This window comes from Schistocerca americana, chromosome 7 (genome assembly GCF_021461395.2).
Source record: "Schistocerca americana isolate TAMUIC-IGC-003095 chromosome 7, iqSchAmer2.1, whole genome shotgun sequence".
In the NCBI taxonomy this organism is placed as follows: domain Eukaryota; kingdom Metazoa; phylum Arthropoda; class Insecta; order Orthoptera; family Acrididae; genus Schistocerca; species Schistocerca americana.
This window is the reverse complement of record NC_060125.1, coordinates 424,803,042-424,828,550: the sequence shown is the minus strand read 5'-3', so window position 1 is coordinate 424,828,550 and position 25,509 is coordinate 424,803,042. Positions and strand designations below refer to the sequence as shown.

Here is a 25,509-nt window from a genome sequence, read left to right as displayed (position 1 = left end):
AGATTGTTTGAATTGTTGCCCCCGGATGATAATTACATAAATATTTGTCAGGATTTGTAAGCAGTGGGTCCTTGAGGTACAGAAATACGCAGACAGCTAAAAGTAGGTTAAAACAGTTTATTAACAAAAGACTGATTATAAATACGCATGCTACATGCACCCATCGTTACTATGTCTGATATCCTAACAATGGCTAATTACGGTCGTATCGAAGGGCTCCATGGCGAGCTAAGAAGAGAGACATATTCGCACCCGAGGCCACATTAGTTATACGGGGTGCTGCAGATGGTGGCCAATGGCTTACTCGCTTGTGGTGCACAGTGGCTGTACGCATGTCTACTGACCAAGCAAATTGTCAGCATTCCAAGGTAGGTCAGCTGGCGAGCACATGTCATGTACTGTACCGCTACATGCAAACCCATAGACCCTTACATCACTCTCTCCAGAGAAAAAGAGCAACCACAAGTGACTCAAAATGACCTCCTGGGCGTTATGAATCTATTTTGCCATTTGTGACATCAGAAGGCATTGCAACATGTATTTCATTTGCAGACACAGTAACGTTCGGTACAAAGAAGTGAGCTTTCAGGATGACAATTTCATACATGACACATGCTGTTGACAAAAGACGTATTAATAAAAGCAATAAAAACACAATATTGACAATTGAGTGTGCATTAACATTACTGGATGAATCAAAGGACTTAATTTTATTCGCTGCTTCAATGAAGTTTAGCTCATTCATTGAAAGAAATTATATTTTCATGGATATCCTTAATTAAATCATTGTCTTACATACTTTACATGAATACCTGCCTGTCTCCATTTCACAGGGTAAGTATAAATCTTACACATTTCAAAATTATGCTTTGATCTAGCAATGGACTTAGAAACAATAACAGTTAATTCATATTCAATCATTAAAGAGTGTGTGGTGGTTAACTTGTTGTAAGCATATAAACTGTAAGAGTTAACAGGGTAAATCATAGTATATGTTGCATCTAACTTTCCTTCAGTTGACAGTATGATCTGTAAAAATTGTTCTGTACACTGCTCAAACAATCATTTGAACTACTTTCTAAGGCTGTTCTTAAGTTAGGGGCATCAATTCTAGCATCTGATAAACTATCAGTAATCTTTAACAAAAGAGTGTTTAAATCTAAATGTGCACTCACAGCATTTAATCCTTGGAATAGTTCTTGGTTATTTGCATTCATTTCATTATTAATTACGTGGAAATGTGAGATAAATTGCTTTGCAATCTGTTCAATGAAACCTGTGTGGTTAGTAATGGTTCTTTGAATACTCTTTAATATGACAATTTCATTAGAGAGATTAGTTGAATTTGTACTGGACTGTTGTTCAAGAGCTAATATTTCACCTTTTAACTTCCAGTAGATCTCAACTAGTTAAAGTACAAAATACAGTATGAAGGAGACTCCCTCCAAAATCAAACCAGGCATGTTTACGCCTAATTAAAGTTTTGTGTGGCAAAAGCTTTAAAAAACAGTAAATCTCTTGTTCATAATTAGCAAATTTAGACTCTACCTGCATTTTAGCTGTGATCCAGTTATTATACCAAGATGTATCCATTTCCAAAATTGTTTCGTTACCTTTAACAGAATGAATTAGATCAATTTGCTTCTTTACAGAATTGAACTGTTCATGGATTTCACTCAGACTGTACTTGAGTACAAGTTTTGCATTACTTTTTGAAACTACCATGTCTGATTTTGGTTCAAATAAAACACTTGTACTCTGTGGTAATATTACTCCAGCATTGGCAGAATATGCTATTATAGCAAACATTAGAATAAAAATGAACATGGTTAATCAGTTCTGTATACTAGAGTTAACAATGAACATAAAATAAATGAGTTGCTTCTGGTAACCTGTGGAATAAAAGGTTTAGTTTCACTTGTGCACTTGTGTAATAGCTTCAAAACTAAATTTTCACAACACATTCACATAAGCACATGGCAGAAATAAACACACGCATTGCACTCTCACACACTACACACGTTTACGCAGCTTGTAGGGGTGTCTGGAACAGGATTGCTCAGAACATGGCGATGCGTTGGCCTCAAAGTCTGGACTACGACCTTGCGATTCTCGCTTCCTGGGTTTGAGAACAGCAGGTCTACCTCTTGGTTGGTCCTCATTGTCTTGCGATGCTACAGGAAATCTACCCAGAAATGGCTTTACACAACTGACATTAACAACAATCAAACAAAAGGGCAGTTGGAGCTTAAGAGTGACTGGTGACAACACCTCCAAGATTCGATACGGTCCTTTCCAAAACTTCTTAAACTTTTTGACTTGACTCTTCTTTAACACCACGTTGCTCAGATACACAAGACCTCCAACTCCATAATGTGGCACTGCTGCTTGTCGGTCATGTTGTTTTGCTTGCTGAAGAAGAGATTGATGGTTTCGCTGTTTCACTCCCGTCCATGCTTCCTTTAGTTTGCGTGCTAGATCCCTCACGTGTTCATTGCTGATTTTGGTAGTCGATCATGCAAATTCCAAGGGTGAATGCAGTCTTCTTCCATAGACGATCTCATATGGTCTTAGGCCAGTTGACATCAAAATTGTTGTGCTTTCTGCCCACATAATGTCTAACCATTTTAATAATTGTTCTGTGGACTTACTTGTCTCTTCCATTTCCTTCAGGGTGTGCTGGTGTAGTCCTTAACTGAGTTATTTGCATGAGCTGACAAGTCTGTTTAAGTAATTCACTCATAAAATTCTTTCCTTGATCACTGGTTATACTTAATGGTGACCCAAACTTAAGAATCCATTCTTTTACAAAAACATTGGCTGTAGTCTCAGCACTCTGATCAGGTATTGGTATCATGAGAAGGTATCTAGAGGAATGGTCTAACATTGTCAATACGTATTTGTTTCCATCTTTAGTCTTAGGCAATGGTCCTACAACATCTAGTCCTACTCTTTCAAGCAGTTTACTTGCCTCTGGCAGTTCTTGCAATGGTGCTCTACTTTTTCCAACATTATTCCGCCTGTTACAGGAATAAAATTGTGAAACAAACTCAAAAATGTCAGCTTTGCAGCTCGGCCACAAAAACATTTGAGCTATTTATAGTTTGTTGCTTTTTTACCGCAATGTCCTGATAATAAAGAATCATGTTGTTCTCTCATAATTTGCTCTTTCATGCTTTCTCGAACAACTAGGTGGTTTCCTTTACTAGTGATTTTGTATAATAATCCATCTATTTCAACAAAACATTGATCATTTTTCCATAATTTTCATTGTGGATCTTCTTCTTGAGCTGCCTTTAACTCTTCTTCCCGACTTATTGTAACACAAATATTGACTTTTCGATTCATTGCATCAGCATTCACATGTTGTTTACAAGGTCAGTGAATAACCTTAAATTGGTACTCACTCAGTCTTAATGCCCATCCTGTTAATCTGGAACTTGGATCCTTTAAGATCAATAACCATTTAAGTGCAGCATGATCTGTAGTAACTGTAAATTCTCTTCCTGTGAAGAAACATCTGTTATGTGTTATACTGAAAACCAAAGCACAAAGCTCTTTCTCTGTAGTAGTATAATTACATTCTGCTTTGTTTAATTGCCGGGAAGAAAATGAGATTGGATGTTCATGACCGTCAACTTCTTGAGACAAGACACCAAAAATTATTACATCATCAAGGTAAACAAGTGCTTCTGTGGGGGTGAGCCCACATAAAAATGAAACCATCAGGCGTTGAAATGCAGCTGGAGCATTACGAAGTCCAAATGGCCTATGAAGATACTTATATAATCCTGTTGCAGTTGCAAATGAAGTTTTTGCTTGAGCATCTGGATGCACTGTTTACTGGTGATAACCACTTGTTAAATCACACACTTAAGAAATCCGACATCTGCCCAAGTAATCCAAGGTTTCCACTTAATTTGGTAAGGGGTAAATTTTGGGTGTGGTCACAGAATTCAAAGATCAGTAATCAACACAAAAACAGAACTGTGGTTCTCCAGAAATTGATTTCTTCTTTACAATTACAACAGGCGAACAGCACAGTGGGTCTGAAGGATCTCTTGGTTTTATAATTCCAGCTTCTAATTGTTCTTTAACCATGTCCTCTACCAACTCTCTTTGACTGAATGGTATTGGTTTCTGCTTGATTGGGACTGCATTCCCTGTATGAATATGATGCTGAACAAAATGAGTGACAGGTAAATTTGCATGTTCTTGGAATAAATCTGCACACTCCAACAAAACAGGTGCTAAAATCTTCTGTCCATCAGCTGTCAAATGTTCTATCTTCTTCCAAATCTTGCCCTTCAGTTCATTATTAACTTCATCTCCTCGTTGCAATTTTGCGGTACGTTGCAAAAATCTGTGTTTATAACTTCAGCGTTTGATACCTCATCTGGAATCTGTATCACGTCACTTTTACTTACGCTCAACACTTCAGCAACTTTCGTTCCTTATGACAAAACAACATACTCATTGCCCATATTCATTATTGTAACTGGGACTTTTGCGACATTCTGTCTCACCATTGAAGTGACACTTACACTTCTAGCAACATAACAATGCATTGTATCCAGTAACTCACTTTTCTCAGGTCGCTCAATTAATAACGAAGTTCCTTCCTTGCATCAGGGTGACTTAACTTCAACATAGATTGTCTTTCCTGCTCCCTTGGGAATTTGCTGAGGCTGATCAATTTGAACATTGACTCGGACAGTTTGAACTGATGCATCGCTTGGGCGGTCGATTCCCGCGATGTCAGTATTGCTGTTCCTTTGAGTACGATATGAAGAATGATTTGATAGGTTGTAGTTACTAAGGCCTAGTCCGATCTTTCTTTCTGTGACAAATATGTCTGCCTTGTTAGTGGACAAGAAATCATATCCAAGTACACCATCGTAATGCATTTCGTTATTTGAAATTACTTGCACCCTTGCTGTGTATTTATTTTTATCTTTATTTTCACCCTGATCTTGGCCTTGGCCAAGAATTAATTCTATGTCAATTTCTCCATAGTTACGTAGTCTTCCTCCGTTTAACACTCACACTTTTAATAGCAGTGGTTTCAATTTATCCCGTTTATCTATGCAACACCACATTAATGAGGTCTGTGCTCCTGTGTCAATAAGTAGTTTGATGTTTCTCCTACAATATATAGCACCTATCATGAAGTTATTTTTGATCTGGTTTTCGCTGGAATTAACTGTAATCACTGTCTCTGGCAGGGGGCGAATGGAGTGGTGGCCCATACTTCCCCATACTTCTTTAAAGATCTGGCAGATTGTCTGTTGCTCGTATTACCTTTCTTCTTGTTGCGACAATCTCTCGAAACAAGGCCCTGCATCCTGCATTGATAGCAGATTCGATTCTCTTTACAATCCTTACACTTGTGACCCAGCACTGCACTGCTGTGTTGAAAACTCTGTGTTCTTGTTTCTGCATCTCATTCAGTCGTCCTAGTGCTTCAACGAAACCAACAGCTGAGTCTACTGCTTCCTCAAATGTTTTACATCATGCCAATCTAACAGCTTTGCTTACTTCCTCTCTGTGTACAATCCATGAATAAATGTGTCCAAGGCTCTCTGGTCAGCTTTGAACAACTGAATGCGATTTTCATTTTCATCTTCTACTAACCCGTACATTTCAGCGCTGATGTTCCGAATTCTGTTGGCAAACTTCTCGATAGATTCATCTCATCGCATTCACAAACTGTAAAGCTGCTCTCTGTAAAATCTAATTACGTTTTTATATTTAAATCTCTGAATAACAACCGTTCTAAACTCATTGTAATCTTCTTCTTTCATGCAAGTAGGCTCCACGCTAATGAAATCTTGTGCTGCTTCCTGAATTCTTAATTTGGCAACCACTAGCTTATCAGAATCTGTCCATGATCCTAACAGGGTGGCACCTTTAAGTTTACAAAAAAACACTTTCACATCATCTTCATGTTTCCCGCTAAACACTGGTACTGATGGCAATAATGAAAAATTCTTTATTGTAGTTGTACTTGAACTGCATGAACTATCATTTGACAAGTCTTTCGGAATGTTATGCTCACTTGTTTCTGCTTTCAACTGCCGAATCTCTTCTTGCATTTCATTAATAATAGTTTGTAGATCAACAACGTTACTCTGACTGGATTGCGGCACTTTGTTTAATTTAATGCCAAAGAGTCACTCAACTGTAAAATAAAAATCCATCACTGCCTTTTGTATTCTAGCCAAACTGAAGTAGATTAACCTGAATTCCAGCGTTGGATATCCCCACGTAGTGGGAAGATGTTCATGCTGCTGCTGCTCGAAGTTCACATTGTGCTGCACCTCTTCAAGACTGTAGGTTTTCCATAATTATCCCCATGCTGACATCACTTCTATAAGGAGGTTGTTTGTGTTGCTGTCCCGGATGATAATTACACGAAATATTTTGTCAGGATTTGTAAACAGTGGGTCCTTGAGGTACAGAAATACCCAAACACTGAGAAGTAACATAAAACAGTTTATTAACGAAAGACTGATTATAAACTTGCACGCAATGTGTGCTACCACCGTGTCTGACATCCTAACACTGGCTACTTATGATTGTATCGAAGGGCTCCATGGTGAGTTAAGAAGAGAGACATATTCGCACCCGAGACCATGTTAGTTATATGGCACGCTGCAGACAGCGGCCAGTGGCTTACTCCATTGTGATGCACTGCAGCTGTACACAAGTCTACTGACCAAGCAAATTGTCAGCATTCCAAGATAGGTCAGCTGGTGAGCACGTATTACGTACTGTATGGCTACGTGCCAATCTGTAGGCCCTTACAAAACACTTTTTATCTGGATGGTGTCGACGAGGATATCTAGCAGCATATTCATGAGCAGCAACACCAGGCTGGTTATCAGATGCACCACAATGGCTTAGAGGTTTACAATGAGGAAATTTGATGCATCTACACATGTACATTGGAGTCTGTCATGGGTGCATTACTCCGCTTGCAAATAGTCCATCTGGTGGACAGCGCATACAGTATAAACATGCCATCAGTCCTGCATGCTGTTCCACCTAATGCACATTATGCCTCTGACAGATATTGTTCCACATGATCCATCCCAACACCACTAACTGTGAAATGTTCGATTTCAAATTACACTGTTTCCCTAATGGTAATAGAATAATAATGGCAATAGAATAATAATAATAATAATGAGATATGTACTAAACAACATGTGGTTACCAGACTCAGTGTTGAAAGGCATAATTAGTGGGACCTTGGTGATAACACATACAAATAGTAAAAGAATTTGGACATTATTTGCAAAGCACATTGCTAGTCGTAATGGGAACATAAGGCCCTAACGAAATGTAATGGACCTGAACAAGGCATGAATAATAATTGGTACTAATCTATGGGCCACTGGAGGAGGGTACAAAGAAAACAGGTTTCGCATCTAGTAGATGAAGTGGTGAGAATAAATTAACAGCCGCAATGTGGAAAGGACTTCTTTCAAAGCTGACCAATCTTCCATTTCTACAATTGTAGTATGTAAGTACAAATGTTTTCTAGAGGACCCGCTGCAATCACTATTGATGATTAAGATGCCAGATACTGTATTTACCAAATAAAAAACATATGCCTCAACTGGGGATCGAACCATCGACCATCGACCAATTGTACAACTATGTGCTGACAGAGGCAGGTACCATACATGTGGTTACAGAGTTGCCAGATTGCCACTCTAACATCCTTTTTCTGCAGGATGTACTCGCCAGACAAAATTACTATGGTACAAACTCCACAAAGCAGAAAATTTAGAATTTGATAGTGCTGTCTCATATACAAATGTTCAAATGTTTAAGACAATTTTTATATAATGGAAGGAAACATTCCACGTGGGAAAAATTATATATAAAAACAAAGATGAGGTGACTTACCGAACAAAAGCGCTGGCAGGTCGATAGACACACAAACAAACACAAACATACACACAAAATTCAAGCTTTCGCAACAAACTGTTGCCTCATCAGGAAAGAGGGAAGGAGAGGGGAAGACGAAAGGAAGTGGGTTTTAAGGGAGAGGGTAAGGAGTCATTCCAATCCCGGGAGCGGAAAGACTTACCTTAGTGGGAAAAAAGGGATGTCTGTATGTGTGGATGGATATGTGCGTGTGTGCGAGTGTATACCTGTCCTTTTTTTCCCCTAAGGTAAGTCTTTCCGCTCCCGGGATTGGAATGACTCCTTACCCTCTCCTTTAAAACCCACTTCCTTTCGTCTTCCCCTCTCCTTCCCTCTTTCCTGATGAGGCAACAGTTTGTTGCGAAAGCTTGAATTTTGTGTGTATGTTTGTGTTTGTTTGTGTGTCTATCGACCTGCCAGCGCTTTTGTTCGGTAAGTCACCTCATCTTTGTTTTTATATATAAGACAATTTTTAACGTTTTATGTTTTTCATTTCCATATTATTTTCTACTTCATGCAAGCAAATTTATTTATTTATTTTTGCTCCAAATTGGCAGTGTTTGCTTTGATAGGGAAATAATTACATTTACTTACAGAAAAAATTCCAACAATAATACGTGTCAGCATGAAAACAACTGGTCCTCCCTCAGCTGCCAAAGGGCCCAGCACTGAGAAGAGGCCTGCCATCAAAAGTCCTGTGCAGTAGACCCAACGAGCACTGTATCGTGAGGCAGTGTAACCAGCAATGATGTTAACTGGTGCATATCCATAGTAGTACGATGATAATATGTATCCTTGCATATCTTCATCCCACTCAAAGTCACCTGGCTGTTGAAATAAACAATTTATGATTATGAAACATAGTTGTTAGACAACCACAAAAATGTATGTAGTTTTTGTAGAACACATTGAATAATCAGAAAATTAATAAACAATAATGAAGATACATAACTATCCACCTGAAGTTGGTGAATGAATGGCACATAGACACACTTAACAGTATAGACATTACTATCTTTCAGGTACTGCTAAATCTCCTAGTTTGAATGCACACTATTCTATGCACAGATATCCAAATGCATCCACCCACATCTACGTTAACTGTTTAAGGGTGGAAATTCAGTTTCAGTGGAGTGGAGGGAGAGGAAAGAAATTAAGCAACTAAGAGGAGGGTAAGAGGAAAAGTGCAAGAGTGGGTTAAAGTGTTTGAAGGCAACAAAGGAGACAGCACCAAAATGAGACATAGAAATGATCACAATAACAAAACTAAAAGAGGACACAACATATAAAAGTGGAGGAAAAAGTGATAAGATTTGGACATGGGAGGAGTGCTGTGAATTACAAACAGTTTTTAAAATTACAACACATTCCAGAGAAAAAGAAAAAAAGAACAGGATTAGTCATTTCAAACAACAAGAGCAAAAGAAATATGTCTACTATCTACCAATGAAGATATTAGAAGATATTACATTGAATGTGGAGACTTCTTGGGATGCGAGATGTGGAGAACAAGTAACATATATGAGATTGCCCATGACTTTGCTACATTTGTTCAGAAACTGTACAAAATTCATTGTCTGCTTGTAAACACACAACACTCATTCCTCCCAACACAAGTGTACGAGAGCAGGAAAATGAGTTTAGAGGAAAAATATCTGAGACAAAAGAAGAAATAAAATAAAATATAAAAATTACATTGGCTGTTGCACATTTCCTTGCTTTCTCATTGAGAGGCTTTCACGTTATTCCAGTAACACCTGTCTAATGTCAGAGATACATAATTTTAGGAGGAAACATAACTTGGTTATTTAAAAATGGAAACATTTACATATTTCAAGAAAAATGAAGGTATCAGTTTGAATCCTGGTGGTGGAAGAAATTTACACCACCAGTATTTAATTGGCAAGAGGAGGAGAGACAGCGTGGTAAAGCTTCTGATCACCAGACTTGGCAACAATGCACTAGACTAAATTTTAAATCTGTCTGTAGTCTCTCATGAAGTGGGGCATGGTACACTCTTGATGGCAGTGCCAGTTTATGAGTATATGTTGTGCGTGTTCTCAAATTTTTAGATTCAGATAAATTTGAGAGTGTGAAATTAATACCATCTTCTGTTTAACAGTTATGCTTATCCACAAGTTTATACAGATAGAGCCACTGTCAATAATAATAACAAAAGTAATAATAATAATAATGCAATACAGAATCAAACAATAAACACCAGATATTACACGAAGCATATTATTAAAGATCCTAATACCACAACAGATAAATGCAGACTTTGCAAACAACAAATAGAAACTGTAGATCACATCACAAGTGGATGTACAATACTAGCAAATACAGAATACACCAGAAGACATGATAATGTAGCAAAAATAATGCATCAACAACTTGCTATACAACATAAACTAATAAAACAACACGTTCCCACATACAAGTATGCACCACAAAATGCACTGGAGAATGATGAATACAAATTATACTGGAACAGAACCATTATAACAGATAAAACAACACCACATAACAAACCTGACATCATACTCACCAATAAAAAGAAGAAATTAACACAACTAATCGAAATATCCATACCGAATACAACAAATATACACAAGATAACAGCAGAAAAAATTGAAAAATACATCCAACTGGCTGAGGAAGTCAAGGACATGTGGCTTCAGGATCAAGTTGACATTATACCAATTATACTATCAACTACAGGAGTCATACCACACAATAGCCACCAGTACATCAACACAATACCGCTACATCCAAACATATATATACAGCTACAGAAATCTGTAATTATTGATACATGTTCAATTACCCGAAAGTTCCCAAATGCAATGTAACACATACCGTACAGTTAAAAGGAAGTCACGCTTGATCAAGGTCCACGTCACTTTCCATTTTCAACCAGACATAACGTCTGAGAAAGGAAATGCTATAATAATAATAATAGTAATAATAATAATAATAATAAAGATGCATAACCTATCTGACACAAGAAAGAATTATTTTGTGGAATTATGTTGTTTTGAACATAATTAACTACAGTTTATGGCAATACCAAAGAAATGTGTAAGCTTTCACAACTGTCCATTTTGTATTTTTGTGTAAGTGGGAGTTTTCATGCTTTCCATTTTTTTGGACAAAGTAGAAATCCCTAACAGATGTATTAGTTCACGAATTTACTTCCATGCTGAAAAGCAGATATTCTTACGCTATGTGCTAACTGTACACTCCCTTGTTACATGTTTGCTTGTAGTCATGCTCATTTGACTTTGTCACTCTCTCAATCAAACTATCTGTTCTCAGAGGCCCTACATCCCTTGAGGCTAACTTTTCTTGGTACATCCTCACAGTTTTATTTTTCTATTAGTATTTAAAACAGTCAATATAATCCATGTTTACACTGCAGACAAAAGCCGATTCCCGCACAATAAACAACCAACTCCAAACACAAAGTACCATTTGTGGAAATTATTAAACTCAAGTAGTAATGTCTACCAACATGGTCACTTGACTAGAATACAAATGAGGCACTGAGCACCATAAGGGCCTAAAGCACACTGCCTTCAATCCCACATTTACTGTAAGTGAATATCAGAGAAACCAGCGATACAGCTTTTTGTGAATTTTTATATCTACATTGTGGGCCTACAGCACAGATAAACCTGACTCACCATAAGATCAACAGATTTCAGAAGCATGAATAAATGCTACACTCTCACAATAAACACTGATGTGCTTTAGGCCAAAATGGTCCTCAGTGCCTCAAATGGATTACAGTATGATAAAATTCACACCTTAATGTATTATAACTCATTGAGAAACCCACAAAATAGGTTTATTGTCAGTAAAGTTTTAACATATACTGACATATGATGTAATTTTACTACAGTATATAGTGAGCAAATTACCATATCTGAGACATGTGCTATCATCTAGCAGGATTTATGCCGAATGAACGGGGATAAAAGTCTGCCACAGTGTGTACCACCTGGTGGAGATGACATAAACTTCTAGTTGAGTGGCAAGGGCTAGCTGTCCACATTATGAACCAAGCACATTGTTTATTGAATCTGTATGTATTTGGCCCTTAAGGCAATTATGTCACGTAAGTTGCGCATGCGCAGAAGCTCCTTAAAAAGTGTACAAATGAAGGTGTGCTCACAGCCCTGATGGCAAGATGCCAAGTTTTATGGGTCTAGAGGAGCAGTAGCATGATAGATTTAAGTGCCATATCTTTCAGATTACAGCATCTATGTTACGCTTAACAGCATTCAAAGAAAAATAACCAATAAATCTGCAAGGTGTGGAAAGTTAGGGTGTTCACACACTTTTGTGCTCTTACACAGCAGCCACCACTGGTTGATGGGGATCCATCAACTGGATATGGACCCTTGAGCCAAGGACCCATTTTCTATTCAAGAGGAGTAGGCTATGTATTGGCACCAGATTTCAACCTCTACCTTACTCCATCATCATACAGCCCAAACATGAAACCACACTATAAACACACACATACTACAGTTGCTTACATCCAACTGATCCATCTAAGACTCAAATCTCACCCACTGTTTGGTGCTGTTTAAGAGGAGTAGGCTATGTGCACCAAGTTTCACTCTCTCCATTATTTCATCACTGTACAGCATAAATTGGAAACTACACTCTAGATGCACCCATTTGCAGTCACTTACGCTCAATTGAAGCATTTAAAACACAACTCTCATATACAATGTGGAAAGGGGTCATTGTGCATGAGGAAGAAAACACTTTCTGATTAGGTGGCTGAAAAGGCCAGTAGGGTCTTCCAAACAACAATGCATTACAATTCCTTTCCGACAGTTGTTGTTGTTGTTGTTGTCGTCCAGTACTGATACTGGTTTGATGCAGCTCACCATGCTACTCTATCCTGTGCAAGCTGCTTCATCTCCCAGTACTTAGTGCAACCTACACCCTTCTGAATCTGCTCAGTGTATTCATCTCTTCGTCTCCCTCTACATTAAAGAAACAAAACTGCTTTCAGTCACTACCTGTGATTTTTACTTCAAAGCATGATGCAATTCACATCCTAGGGGACTACCTTCAAGTGTGTGACATCAACCTGTATCACTGTAAACCTGTAAACAGGGTACGACTGGTTGTCTTAAGCATACATAGGTCTTATAAGATAATATACTGTGCTGTAAAGAAGCTATAATTTTTTGTGAAACAAAGATAATGGAGATATATATTTACTGTTTGTAGCAGTGGCTAAACAATTTTTAGCAAACCTGTTTTCAGCAGTGGCTAAACAGTTTTTAGTTAATCTTTCTTATGTTAAGTGCAATACTGTCTACAAGATATGTAAATATTTCATTGATATAAGACTAGGAATCTTCATGATTATAAGCAATATTGTTTCAGTCTCCTAAAGTAGATTACTGAAATATGCATTTCCCATATGAGTTTTGTGACATATGTACACTCCTGGAAATTGAAATAAGAACACCGTGAATTCATTGTCCCAGGAAGGGGAAACTTTATTGACACATTCCTGGGGTCAGATACATCACATGATCACACTGACAGAACCACAGGCACATAGACACAGGCAACAGAGCATGCACAATGTCGACACTAGTACAGTGTATATCCACCTTTCGCAGCAATACAGGCTGTTATTCTCCCATGGAGACGATCTTAGAGATGCTGGATGTAGTCCTGTGGAACGGCTTGCCATGCCATTTCCACCTGGCGCCTCAGTTGGACCAGCGTTCGTGCTGGACGTGCAGACCGCGTGAGACGACGCTTCATCCAGTCCCAAACATGCTCAATGGGGGACAGATCCGGAGATCTTGCTGGCCAGGGTAGTTGACTTACACCTTCTAGAGCACATTGGGTGGCACGGGATACATGCGGACGTGCATTGTCCTGTTGGAACAGCAAGTTCCCTTGCCGGTCTAGGAATGGTAGAACGATGGGTTCGATGACGGTTTGGATGTACCGTGCACTATTCAGTGTCCCCTCGACGATCACCAGTGGTGTACGGCCAGTGTAGGAGATCGCTCCCCACACCATGATGCCGGGTGTTGGCCCTGTGTGCCTCGGTCGTATGCAGTCCTGATTGTGGCGCTCACCTGCACGGCGCCAAACACGCATACGACCATCATTGGCACCAAGGCAGAAGCGACTCTGATCGCTGAAGACGACACGTCTCCATTCGTCCCTCCATTCACGCCTGTCGCGACACCACTGGAGGCGGGCTGCACGATGTTGGGGCGTGAGCGGAAGACGGCCTAACGGTGTGCGGGACCGTAGCCCAGCTTCATGGAGACGGTTGCGAATGGTCCTCGCCGATACCCCAGGAGCAACAGTGTCCCTAATTTGCTGGGAAGTGGCGGTGCGGTCCCCTACGGCACTGCGTAGGATCCTACGGTCTTGGCGTGCATCCGTGCGTCGCTGCGGTCCGGCCCCAGGTCGACGGGCACGTGCACCTTCCGCCGACCACTGGCGACAACATCGATGTACTGTGGAGACCTCACGCCCCACGTGTTGAGCAATTCGGCGGTACGTCCACCCGGCCTCCCGCATGCCCACTATACGCCCTAGCTCAAAGTCCGTCAACTGCACATACGGTTCACGTCCACGCTGTCGCGGCATGCTACCAGTGTTAAAGACTGCGATGGAGCTCCGTATGCCACGGCAAACTGGCTGACACTGACGGCGGCGGTGCACAAATGCTGCGCAGCTAGCGCCATTCGACGGCCAACACCGCGGTTCCTGGTGTGTCCGCTGTGCCGTGCGTGTGATCATTGCTTGTACAGCCCTCTCGCAGTGTCCGGAGCAAGTATGGTGGGTCTGACACACCGGTGTCAATGTGTTCTTTTTTCCATTTCCAGGAGTGTATAAGTTTAATCAACATTGCTGGCATACTTCTTAATAATGGAGACTATCTGGCTGTATTTATCAGACACTGCTTTCTGAAAAATTGAAAAATGTAAATGGCTAACTCACTTGTTATCATGTTGAACATATCTCTTCATGAAGCAGTCCTTCAAGTATATGGAATGAGTCAAGGCTATTTACAGATAAAACTACTGCCAGGAAATGTTTCTGTATCCCATATTAACACACGTTACCCAGTCATAACTCATGTGATATAACCAGCCAATGATGGCATATATTCAGAGCATAGGACATGATGTAATCAACCAATGGCAACATCACTGTTAAGCAGAGCAGACACAAAGTAGCCAGTGAAATAGACAAGAAAAAGCAGCTGACCAATCCATGGCACTTAATGTATAACCACCAAACACTTCCAACTCATCTTAAGTCAAAGAAGAGCTTTGTCCAATGGACACTACCCCTAGAAGCCCAACTTGACTCCCTGCACTTATCTTCTACAAACCTGTGTCCAAAGAGGAAATCACACAAGGGCAGCAACTAAAGTGTAGTACATGGAGAGCACTGAATACATTAAGAACAGGAGGCACAAAATGCAAAGTAAACACAGTTAAATGGGCTACTCTGAAGAGACCAGCGTGAATGTGGAGAAACACGGACAACTGAAGATTTGCTCATGTGCCCGCAGATCAAATTTGTTTGCACAGTGTAAGATCTATTTTTGTGCAATGACAAGGCCATTAAAGCTGCAGAGTTTTGAAAGAAGAGAGTTTAGATGTTCTTGCCAAGACACTGAAAGTAAAGTAAGTAAGCACATAAATAGAAAAAGTTAATGGTTTAAATTAATATACATTTAATATAGTTACATCATAAACCTAAGCTTTCTCATATAAATTGGTCATAAATATCTTTTTTGCTTTTTTCCAAGGGTAGGATCATAGGATGACAGCTTAAATTGCAGTAACTGAATATTTCTGACAAGCACGATTATAAATTTCACTGCTGAGCACCAAACATTTTGTGGGTTACCCGGCTTAATAAATGTTCTGTCGAACACTTTGACTTTTCCACAAAATATCCAGTTACTTGTAAAACTGCTCAAGAACTCACCTTGCACATTTTTCTGAATGATAATTATATTTTTTGTCATCATTACTGTGTAACTTGTAACCTACGAAAGAACTAAAACAAATACAAAAAACTAACCTTGAACCTCGGTCATTTTTTAGCGTGTGTTACCCTGTAAGGTAAGTCAAACACAAAAGCACCAGAAAAATTTTAAATAATGACATAAATGGGTGGTCTCCTGGGCCCAAAACTTTTTGGAGTGGCTGGTCCTTAAAGTGTTATATTTTGAATGATATTCAAGTGCTCCATCATTTCAGACATTCGTCACACATTCTTACAAGTAACATAAAATAACGCTTCTCAAATCAACATTCACAGTATTTTTCCATAACCTGTTAGAAATGTAAACAGTTGTGCCATCACATTCATCGGAACAGTTTCCTGTTTCAAAATGCTGCAGAGTCTTTATCCTATGACCTTTGACACATTTGCTATTGATAGATGCTTGTGTGTGCGATGTGTTTTGATGTAAATGGCACATTTTCTTTGTAACTAAAGTTTTATTTAGGTGTTATTCTCTCATTTATGTTCTGTTGCTGCGGTACTATTCTGTAGTAATACACTGAAGCAAAATTCTTAGCGTGTCAGTTCCTATCAGTCAAAATTACAAAAAATTATCTGAAGTCTAAAACAATAAAAAATTGCCGCAATTCTTAAAAAATTCCAGAGTTTTACCACATTTTCCCTGGATGAAGAAATTCTCAGGCTGTTCCCAGATTTCCTGATTGTCCTGGGGCATATACACCCTGTAATACAACTGCAGAATAGTTGCTACTGTAAAAAGGTGGTACTATCTCAGCTATATCAGGTATCTTTTGTTTAAACACTATTGCTTAGTAAATATTTATGTCACTAAGTGCTGACAGTCTAAGAAAGCTATTTACAACCTTTAAGAATGGAGAAATATTTACAGTGATTGTTACTACTTACTGTGCTCCTATGAAGAATTTTCAATGCTGAGATGCGCAAAACCCTCATAAGCTTTAGAAGTGACTAACATGAGATTTTCCTAATATATTGTATTATGAGGGCTGTTCAAAAAGTATCTGACTTTTATTCATAAAATCAATCTTTATTCAGACACAACTGTTTGGCACTAGTCACCTTTAAAGTAGCCCACTTCAGCTTCTACACATCACTCCCAGTGCTGCTACCACTGCTGTAAGCATCTCTGGAAAGCCTCTTTTTGTATGGTGCGCAGCTGCTCTGTCAAATTCTGTATAACATCTTCCCTGTTCTGGAATCTGGTCCCTTTCCGAGTCATTTTCAGTTTAGGGAAAAGCCAGAAGTTGCTCGGTGCTAGGTCAGGGGAACAGGGAGGCTGACAAATCATAGACATATTGTGTTTGACCAAAAATCTCTGACTTAACTGAGAAGGATGAGTGGGTGCAGTATCATGGTGAAGCTGTCAGCTCTCTGCTGCCCAGAAGTTCTGGCTGTTTGTGGCTAATTGCTTCACAAAGGTGGTGCAGAACATCTTGGTAGTACTCCTTGTTGATTCTAGTACCTTGTGGGGGATACTCATGATGGATCATGCCATTGGAGTAAAAAAAAGACAGTAAGCATGACTTTCACATTGCTGAGGACCTACCTCATTTTTCTGTGTCTTGGGGATGATGAATGCTTCCATTGTGGTGACTGGAAATTTGTTTCTGGTTCACACCCATAAACTCTGGACTTATCACCAGTGATCACTGCGTTATGGAAGTTGGGGATACTGTTCACAGAATCCAGCATCTCCTGTGCGATCTCTGACTGAAGTTACTTCTGTTCAGTTGTTAGCAACTTTGGCACAAATTTTGTTGAGACCCTCCAGCAGTCCAACTGTTCCATAAAAATGGAATTAATAGATCCATTTCTAATTTGGCCTCATCTGCAAGTTCTCTGATCATGATCTGTCTGTCCTGCATCACTAGGGCCCTTAGTGATCAATAACAACCTCATTTGCTGGTGCTGGGGGCCTATCTGAACATACTTCACTCTTTATTGATGAGTGGCCATCTTTGAAGCAATTGTCCCACTTCTTTATCTGTGAGGTACCGATTGCTTTGTCCCCAAACACTTCTCGAATCTTGAAGATTGTTTCAACTTGAGAATTACCAAGCTTGAAACAAAATTTGGTGCAGTAACATTGTTCCACTTTTTCTGTTATTTTACCCACAACACAAAATCTGATCTACTTTTTCTGTTATTTTACCCACAACACAAAATCTGATGACTACCACTTACACCTGTTCACTTGTCAGCAGCTAGCCAGTGACTGGTTATGTCCATAGTCATGAAAAAAAAGAACAGGAATGCACACTACATATGCCTACAAACATAGAGACTGCACATGCCCTGATACTTTTGTTAGTTTCTACAATAAAATATAAGGTTGGATACTTTTTGAACAGCCCTCTTACATCTTCCAATAGAGTAACAAAGATCTTTGCACTAGAATACAAAACTTCTCTCTGAAACATAAAGAGAGATGCTTCTCTTTACAATACAATGCAATCTGGGAACAACATACCTGAGATACACCAGATGTGGTGTTTGCACCTGCAGGACCACATGTGTTATCAGTAGCATCCTCCTGGGCAGTCTGTTTCACCATGCCACCAATAGCAACAGACAGTGTCACTTTCAATACATACTGGAAAACTATCCCCAGAAATCCAAGAATTGCAACAGCAGCTCGCAAAGGAATAAGTGCTGTAAAAATTTTTATACTTTTTTTAGCCCATTCAAGAAATCCATAAACCAAAAGAAAATGATGTACAATCTACTAGAACTTAAGCTCTTCTCTTGTAAAGCTCAAAGAAGACAATAAGAAATGAATTTATTGTTCATACACAAGAAAGTATTATATTTAGCTGTTACTGCCATCCTTCTGTGTAAGGTGGAACTCAGTCATAGTGGCAAAACAGTACAAATTGTATCTCTAGACCAATCTACAAGGCATCCTCAAATAGATATGTTAAAACATCATTTCCAATAAAAAAGAGATCTTCTTTGAAATCACATTAAGGAAGCAGTCAACACTATTTTAAGCTATTACAAAGTTTCATTTGAGAAAACTAGGACCTATTTGGACAGTAAGTAAAAATAAACATTACTGTCAAAAGAACTCTCATAGTTTTATATCAATTACCTGGAAATGATCTGCAGCCATTCATGGACTTCATGTTCCCAAATGATGATGGAATTTTTATGGCTAACAGTGCACCTTGTCACCAGAGCACAATTGTTCGCCACTGCTTTCAAGAACATTCTGGACAAATAGAGCAAATGATTTGGTCACCCAGATCACCCAACATGAATCCCAATGAACATTTACAGGATATAATTGAGAGGTCTGCTCATGCACAAAATACTGCATTGGCAACACTTTCACAATTATAGATGGCTATAGAGGCAGCATGACTCAGTATTTCTGCAAGGTACTTCCAACGACTTATTGAGTCAATGCCACATACAGCTGCCGCACTGCCGGGCAAAAGGAGGTCTGACATGATACTAGGAGGTATCCCATCACTTTTAAAACCTCAGTGTATCGTATACATTCACTGTAAAAAAAAAAAAAAAAAAAAAAAAAAAAAAAAAAAAAAAAAAAAAAAAAAAAAAAACTTCTAAAGAAACATAGGCAGCCTCATAAAAGGTGTAAAACAAAGCCTTGGGCTATAGATAGAAAGATGATGAAAGAAACACATTTCGCTGAGAAGAAGGCAATGTGTGAAGCTTTCCATGGTGATTACAGCAGAATCTTATTAAAAGATCTCTCAAAAAACCCAAGTAATTCTGGTCATATTTAAAGGCTGTTATTGGCACCAAAGTTAGTGTCCATGCACTTATGTATGAAAAAGGAACAGCAGAACAAATGATTCCATTTTCAAAAGGTCCTATACAAAGGAAGTTACAGATGTACAGCTCCAATTCACTTCCTGCACCACTGCAAAGATGAGCGATACAGATATTGCTTCTGTGGCATTACTTCTGTGGCATTGAGAAATAGCCAATATTGCTAAAATTAAACAAGGATCCAGGGCCCAATGGAATCCCTATTACTTTCTATACAGAATTTGAAGCTGAGTTAACTGCCATCTTGGCCATAACATAGTGTAGAACCATTGAACAAATGCTGTGCACATTGATTGGAAGAAACCACAAGTCATGCCCATCTAAAAGAAAAGTAGTGGAATTGATTTACAAATCTGTTGTTTGTCACATTGACATTTTCTGTTGTACAATTCTTGAACATATTTTGAGTTCAAACATACATAGTTTATCTCCAACAAAATACCTGGCAATCAGCATGCATTCTGAAAACATCAACCATGTGAAACTCAACTCGCCTTTTCATCACATGCCATTCTGTAAGCTGTGGATCAAGGAAAGCAGGTGGCTGCAGTATTTCTTATCTTCTGAAAAGCACTGACTCAGACCCACACCAACAATTATTAGCAAAGGTATTCTTATACGGGATATCAAGAAACATTCATGATTAATAGTAATCTTAGACTTTTTGCAGATGATGCAGTTATCAGTAATGAAGTGCAGCCTGAAGAAGGCTGGACAAATATCCAGTCAAATCTTGATAGGACTTCAAAGTAGTGCAAAGGTGTTCAGGAATGTAAAATTGTGCAATGCACAAAATTCAGGAAAGTAGTATCCTACAGCAATGGCATCAAACCACAACTGGAATCATCTGACTAACAAAAATATGTGTAATGCAACAATCTGTAGTGGCTGGACAAATTCAATTTAATTTTATCCATATTTGACAGCTTCAAATATGACTGTATTCTATACGCTGGAGGTATGAATTAAAAAATGCCTTCAGTCATGTTTTATTAAGGACACAATGCATTTTGGACCCTGTGGGCCCATCATCAGGTGTAATTCACATCGTGTCCTTAATAAAAGATGAAAACCTGTGACTGAAGGAGTTTTTTAATTCATACCTCCAAAATCTATGGTGGTATGAAATGGAATGATCACATAGGGTAAGTCGTAGGTAACCACCTCACAGACTTTGGTTCTTTGGCAGGATAGTGGAAAAATACAGTAAGTCTACAAAGGAGGCTGCTCACAACTCTCGTGTGTTCCATCTTACAATATTGCTCAAGTGTACGCAACCCATACTGAATAATTCTAACAGGAGACATTGAAACTATGTGAAAAATCTTGGGATATTCTTCATCCCCCTCAATATCACTCCCATAAGGACTGTGAAAAAGATCAGACTAATTACAGCAAGCAGCAAGACATTCATGCAGGCATCCTCCATGCATTCCTGCCCAGCTGGAATGGGCTATAACCCTAACACGTGGTACCACAGTAAGCAACCTCTGCCACACATTTCACAGTGGTTGATTGATCATTTTTTATTGGTCCAGTTATATCATACAGCACAAATTGTACAATTGAGCCGGCCGGAGTGGCCGAGCGGTTCTAGACACTACAGTCTGGAGCCGCACGATCGCTATGGTCACAGGTTCGAATCCTGCCTCAGGCATGGATATGTGCGATGTCCTTAGGTTTGTTAGGTTTAAGTAGTTCTAAGTTCTAGGGGACTGATGACCTCAGAAGTTAAGTCCCATAGTGCTCAGAGCCATTTGAACCATTTGTACAATTGATACTGAACAGGTTGACAGAATGTGCACATAGATGTAAATCAATTTGGGTTCTTGTGATGTGTAGGAAGACACAAATTGATGTTGACCCTATGCTTTACCTTAGAAAAGAGGCTGAAGAAAGGTAAATGCACATTTATAGCATCTGTAGATTTATAAGAAAAGCTTTTGATTATGTTAACTAGAAAACACTCTTTTTAATTCTAAAGTTCTAAGGGATAAAATACAAAGAGAAAAATGCTATTTGCAACTTGTATAGAGGCCATCTGCAGTTATAAGAATCAAGAGACATTGAGGCATACCAATAGCTGACAACAACAGTATATTTGGTTGATATTAGAACATTTAATTGTTACATTTTGTAACTTATAACACTTGGAAATGATGATCGCAAGTCAATGATCTTAAAAATGATTTGTTTCAGAATTAATCTAACTTATTTAAAAGTCCTCATTCTCACTTTTCAACAAATGTTTTCTTTTTTTCGAAAGCTTTGTAGAGGATGCAGCTACATAGCTTTCTGATTTCAAAACATAATAAAACACATTTTATGAATCAGATTTTTAATTTTTTTTAAATAATGTAGATACTCATCTAAAGTTTTGTTTTATGCAGTTTTGAAAATCATAACAGGTAGGTGACACTACCCCCCCCCCCCCCCCCAATCTCCCCATTGCCCATACACTGAATAAGCTGATTTGTGGTATTTTTCATGCCCCTTACCAGCACGGCAGCTGGTATGTTGGCAATTTCTGTCCAGATGTTAGCCTTCAGGTCTTCTAAGGTCTTTAGACAGTTGACATAAATGATAAATCCAGGACTTAGGAAAAAGAGAAAGAATCACAAGGGGACAAATCAGGGGAGCACCTGGCCACTACAAATCACCCCTTATTGAAATGAGGCACTCTGGGAAGTGTTCTCTCAAAACAGCTATCAATGCCTTTGCAGTGTGAGCCATTGCTCCATCCTGATGAAACCAAATGTCCCCTCAGTTCACAGGAGTTGTAAAAATTTTCATTACGTTTTCATAAGATTTTAATATGAAGTATTTGATAGGTGATTATTATTATACATTTTAACTTGATATAACTCTGTTTTATAAATTTTATAAAGTTACTTCCCTACTTAATAACTCACCATTGCTGTGAAACTGGTGGGTGGTAAGAAAATTTTACTACTGACAGAGACACAAAAGTGAACAGTAGGTAAAATAGGTTGGCTGTCCCTGATGTAGATTGTGTGGAATCTAAAATTACTGTTTTTTAGCCCAGATTTTTCTGTTTCTGAATTTATATACTTTTATTAGTTTGTAATTATTCAAATTAGAAAATTTCACTATTTGGAAAATTCTTGGCAAATTTTGGGAATCCCATAATATTAAAACCTATCTCTCATAAAGTAGTACCTATTAATTGATTATTTTTTAATTATTCAGACTTTAGTTAAACAAATTTACTTCATCATCTATTGTATCTTTCAGTTTTTCTATCTTCCATGTTGATATGTAAAATGTGAGAATCATGCATTTTAGCAATTTTTAATTTCTGTAATAAGCATGCCTATAACCTGACAATGCCTGGAAAGTTCAACTCAGACATCACCCAGTAATCACATATAAATTTACTGTGAGGCTGTATTGATTATCCTCAATGTCAGTCATATTGGACAATTGATGTGTACAGTTACTGTGTGCCCAGTAAACGAAACACAAACTTCTGTGTTAGCCAGTTAGTGGTCATCTGTGTTAATTATTATCACTTACAAACTTTTTGAAAATTCTGATAAGCATTGTAGCTTAATCACCTGTGTTAAAATATTGAGACTACTAACTCTTGTAAAGCTGATTATCAAAACAGGTCAAAACAGGTCAAAAAATAATGCTGTCAGCATTGTGTACATTATTTAACAACTGTTCACCAAATACAATAAACACAGGTGGACAGTTAACGAAAAAATTCTATTAGACTTGTGAGATAAAAACTAGGTAAGTAATATTACAACATGAAAGAGCAGCAGTAATAGACAAATGTGATGGACAAAATTGGAGGCTATCCATGTTATTTAATCTGTAGAAGTACATACAACAAGCAAAATAAACTATTGAGAACTCTGAAAAATTAGTTACAGTTCCTGAAGAAGAGATAAAAACTTTGAAGTTTGACAGTGACTTGTTATGCTGTCAGAGACTGCAAAAGACTAGGACAATCAGTTGAATGCAAATGGATAGTGTCTCGAAAAAAAGGTTATAAGATGAACACAAATAAAAGTAAAACAAGGGTAATGCTGTGCAGTAAAATTAAATCAGGTGATGCTTAGCAAATTTGATTGGTAAACAAACACTAAGAGTAGTAGATGAATTTTGCTGTTTAGACAGAACACTAACTGATTACATCCAAAGTAAAGAGGGTATAAAGTTGCAGACTGGCAACAGTAAGAAAAGCTTGTCTGGAGAAGAGAAATATATTAAAATTGAGTATAAATTTAAGAATTAGAAAATCTTTGTATGAAATATAATCTTCATGGGTACAAAACAAGGACAACCAACAGAAAAGACAAAAAGTGAACAGAAACTTTTGAAATGAGTTGTTACAGAATAATGCTCAAAAGTATGTGGGTAGATCAGGTAATTGATGAGGAGGTACGGTACCGAATGTAGTTAGGAAGACAAGAGCTTCATGACACAGCTTTATAACTAAAAATGATTATTATATTAAAATTACATACTGGATTCCTTGCGAGCAGTGTTACTTGAAGTCATGTTGCCGGCTTTGATGATGAAATGGTAATCACACTCTGAAGGTTCACTCTATGGTTCACTTTGTTTTTATTCCTCTCCTTATCTTATCTTAAGAAGAAGTAGTTTTGTAGTGGCTTGTTAGATTAATGTACAACATGCAGAGACCTTAAAGAAAACATAGTTATCAGCTGAAAAGGAGTATTACTTGTGTATCATTTATCTGGCATAATATTGCCATTAACTGATAGGACATTTGGCTCTCATATCAGATTTCTATGGTTTCAATATTCATAGAGAAATAACTGTTAGTCACATTTACACAGCATAAACTTAAGTCTTCTATAAATTATCCATACTATAGTCAACTATGAAAACATTATTATTATTATTATTATTTCCCCCCCCCCCTCCCCCCCCCCCCCCCTCAGTGAGTTTGTGAGCTATTCCCAGACTGCTGATTTTTTACATCTGAAATACTACTAAGGCAACCAACATATGTAGCTATTAATATACTGAAGGTTTAGTTTATTGACTACGAGCCCAAGCTCAGTCACACCAGATTTACATTAAGTGATCAGACCTGCAGGTGGCTATCACAGTGTGTGGGTGTGTACAAACACACACACACACACACACACACACACACACACACACACACACACACACCTACACCTACCTGCAGTTACATTGTCCTGGTTGACTAAATGTGCACATGCTGTTGCTCAATGGGAATGGGAGTTCATTAAGGTGGAGTGAGTGAGGACAGAAATCTGGTGCAAAGGGAGGGAAGGCAGAGTTGGATGGAAGATTGGCTGATGGATGGGAGGAAGAGAGAGTGTGCAGCAGGATAACTGTGTCACAACCATAAGCTCACCCTTGCACAGACAAGGGGAATTACACGTGGCACACAATGATGTAGAGGAGTGAATGAGAAGGGGACACGGAACAGAGGAAGAGAGAGACTGCAAGTAGGTGGGTGTGAGTATTGAATGAATGAATGAAGTACTGGGCACAAAAACAGGGGTGCAGCTAGACACAGGATAGGGGCTAAAGGAGATTGAGCCTAGGATGGTTATGAAATAAAATGATATGCTGTAAAGATGATTTATGTATATGTAATTTAAAGAAAGTGGTATTTGAGGATTCAGATTGCACAAGTCGTGAAACAGTGATTGAAACTCAGCATTTTTTGGT

The 25,509-nt window shown here is 38.4% G+C and overlaps 1 protein-coding gene across 1 annotated transcript in view; it reads right to left on the bottom strand.

Annotated features, from left to right (window-relative positions):
• Window positions 1-24,353, bottom strand: part of LOC124622492 (putative inorganic phosphate cotransporter) — a 72,688-nt gene extending 48,335 nt beyond the window's left edge. Inside the window, exons 1-3 of the mRNA XM_047148206.1 lie at window positions 24,303-24,353; window positions 18,476-18,657; window positions 8,533-8,766 (exon numbers count right to left, since the gene is read on the bottom strand). Of these exons, the coding sequence (XP_047004162.1) occupies window positions 8,533-8,766; window positions 18,476-18,657; window positions 24,303-24,336 (450 nt within the window). The 5' untranslated portion in view covers window positions 24,337-24,353. The remainder of the gene's footprint in view (window positions 1-8,532; window positions 8,767-18,475; window positions 18,658-24,302) is intronic.
• Window positions 24,354-25,509: the final 1,156 nt, after the last annotated feature.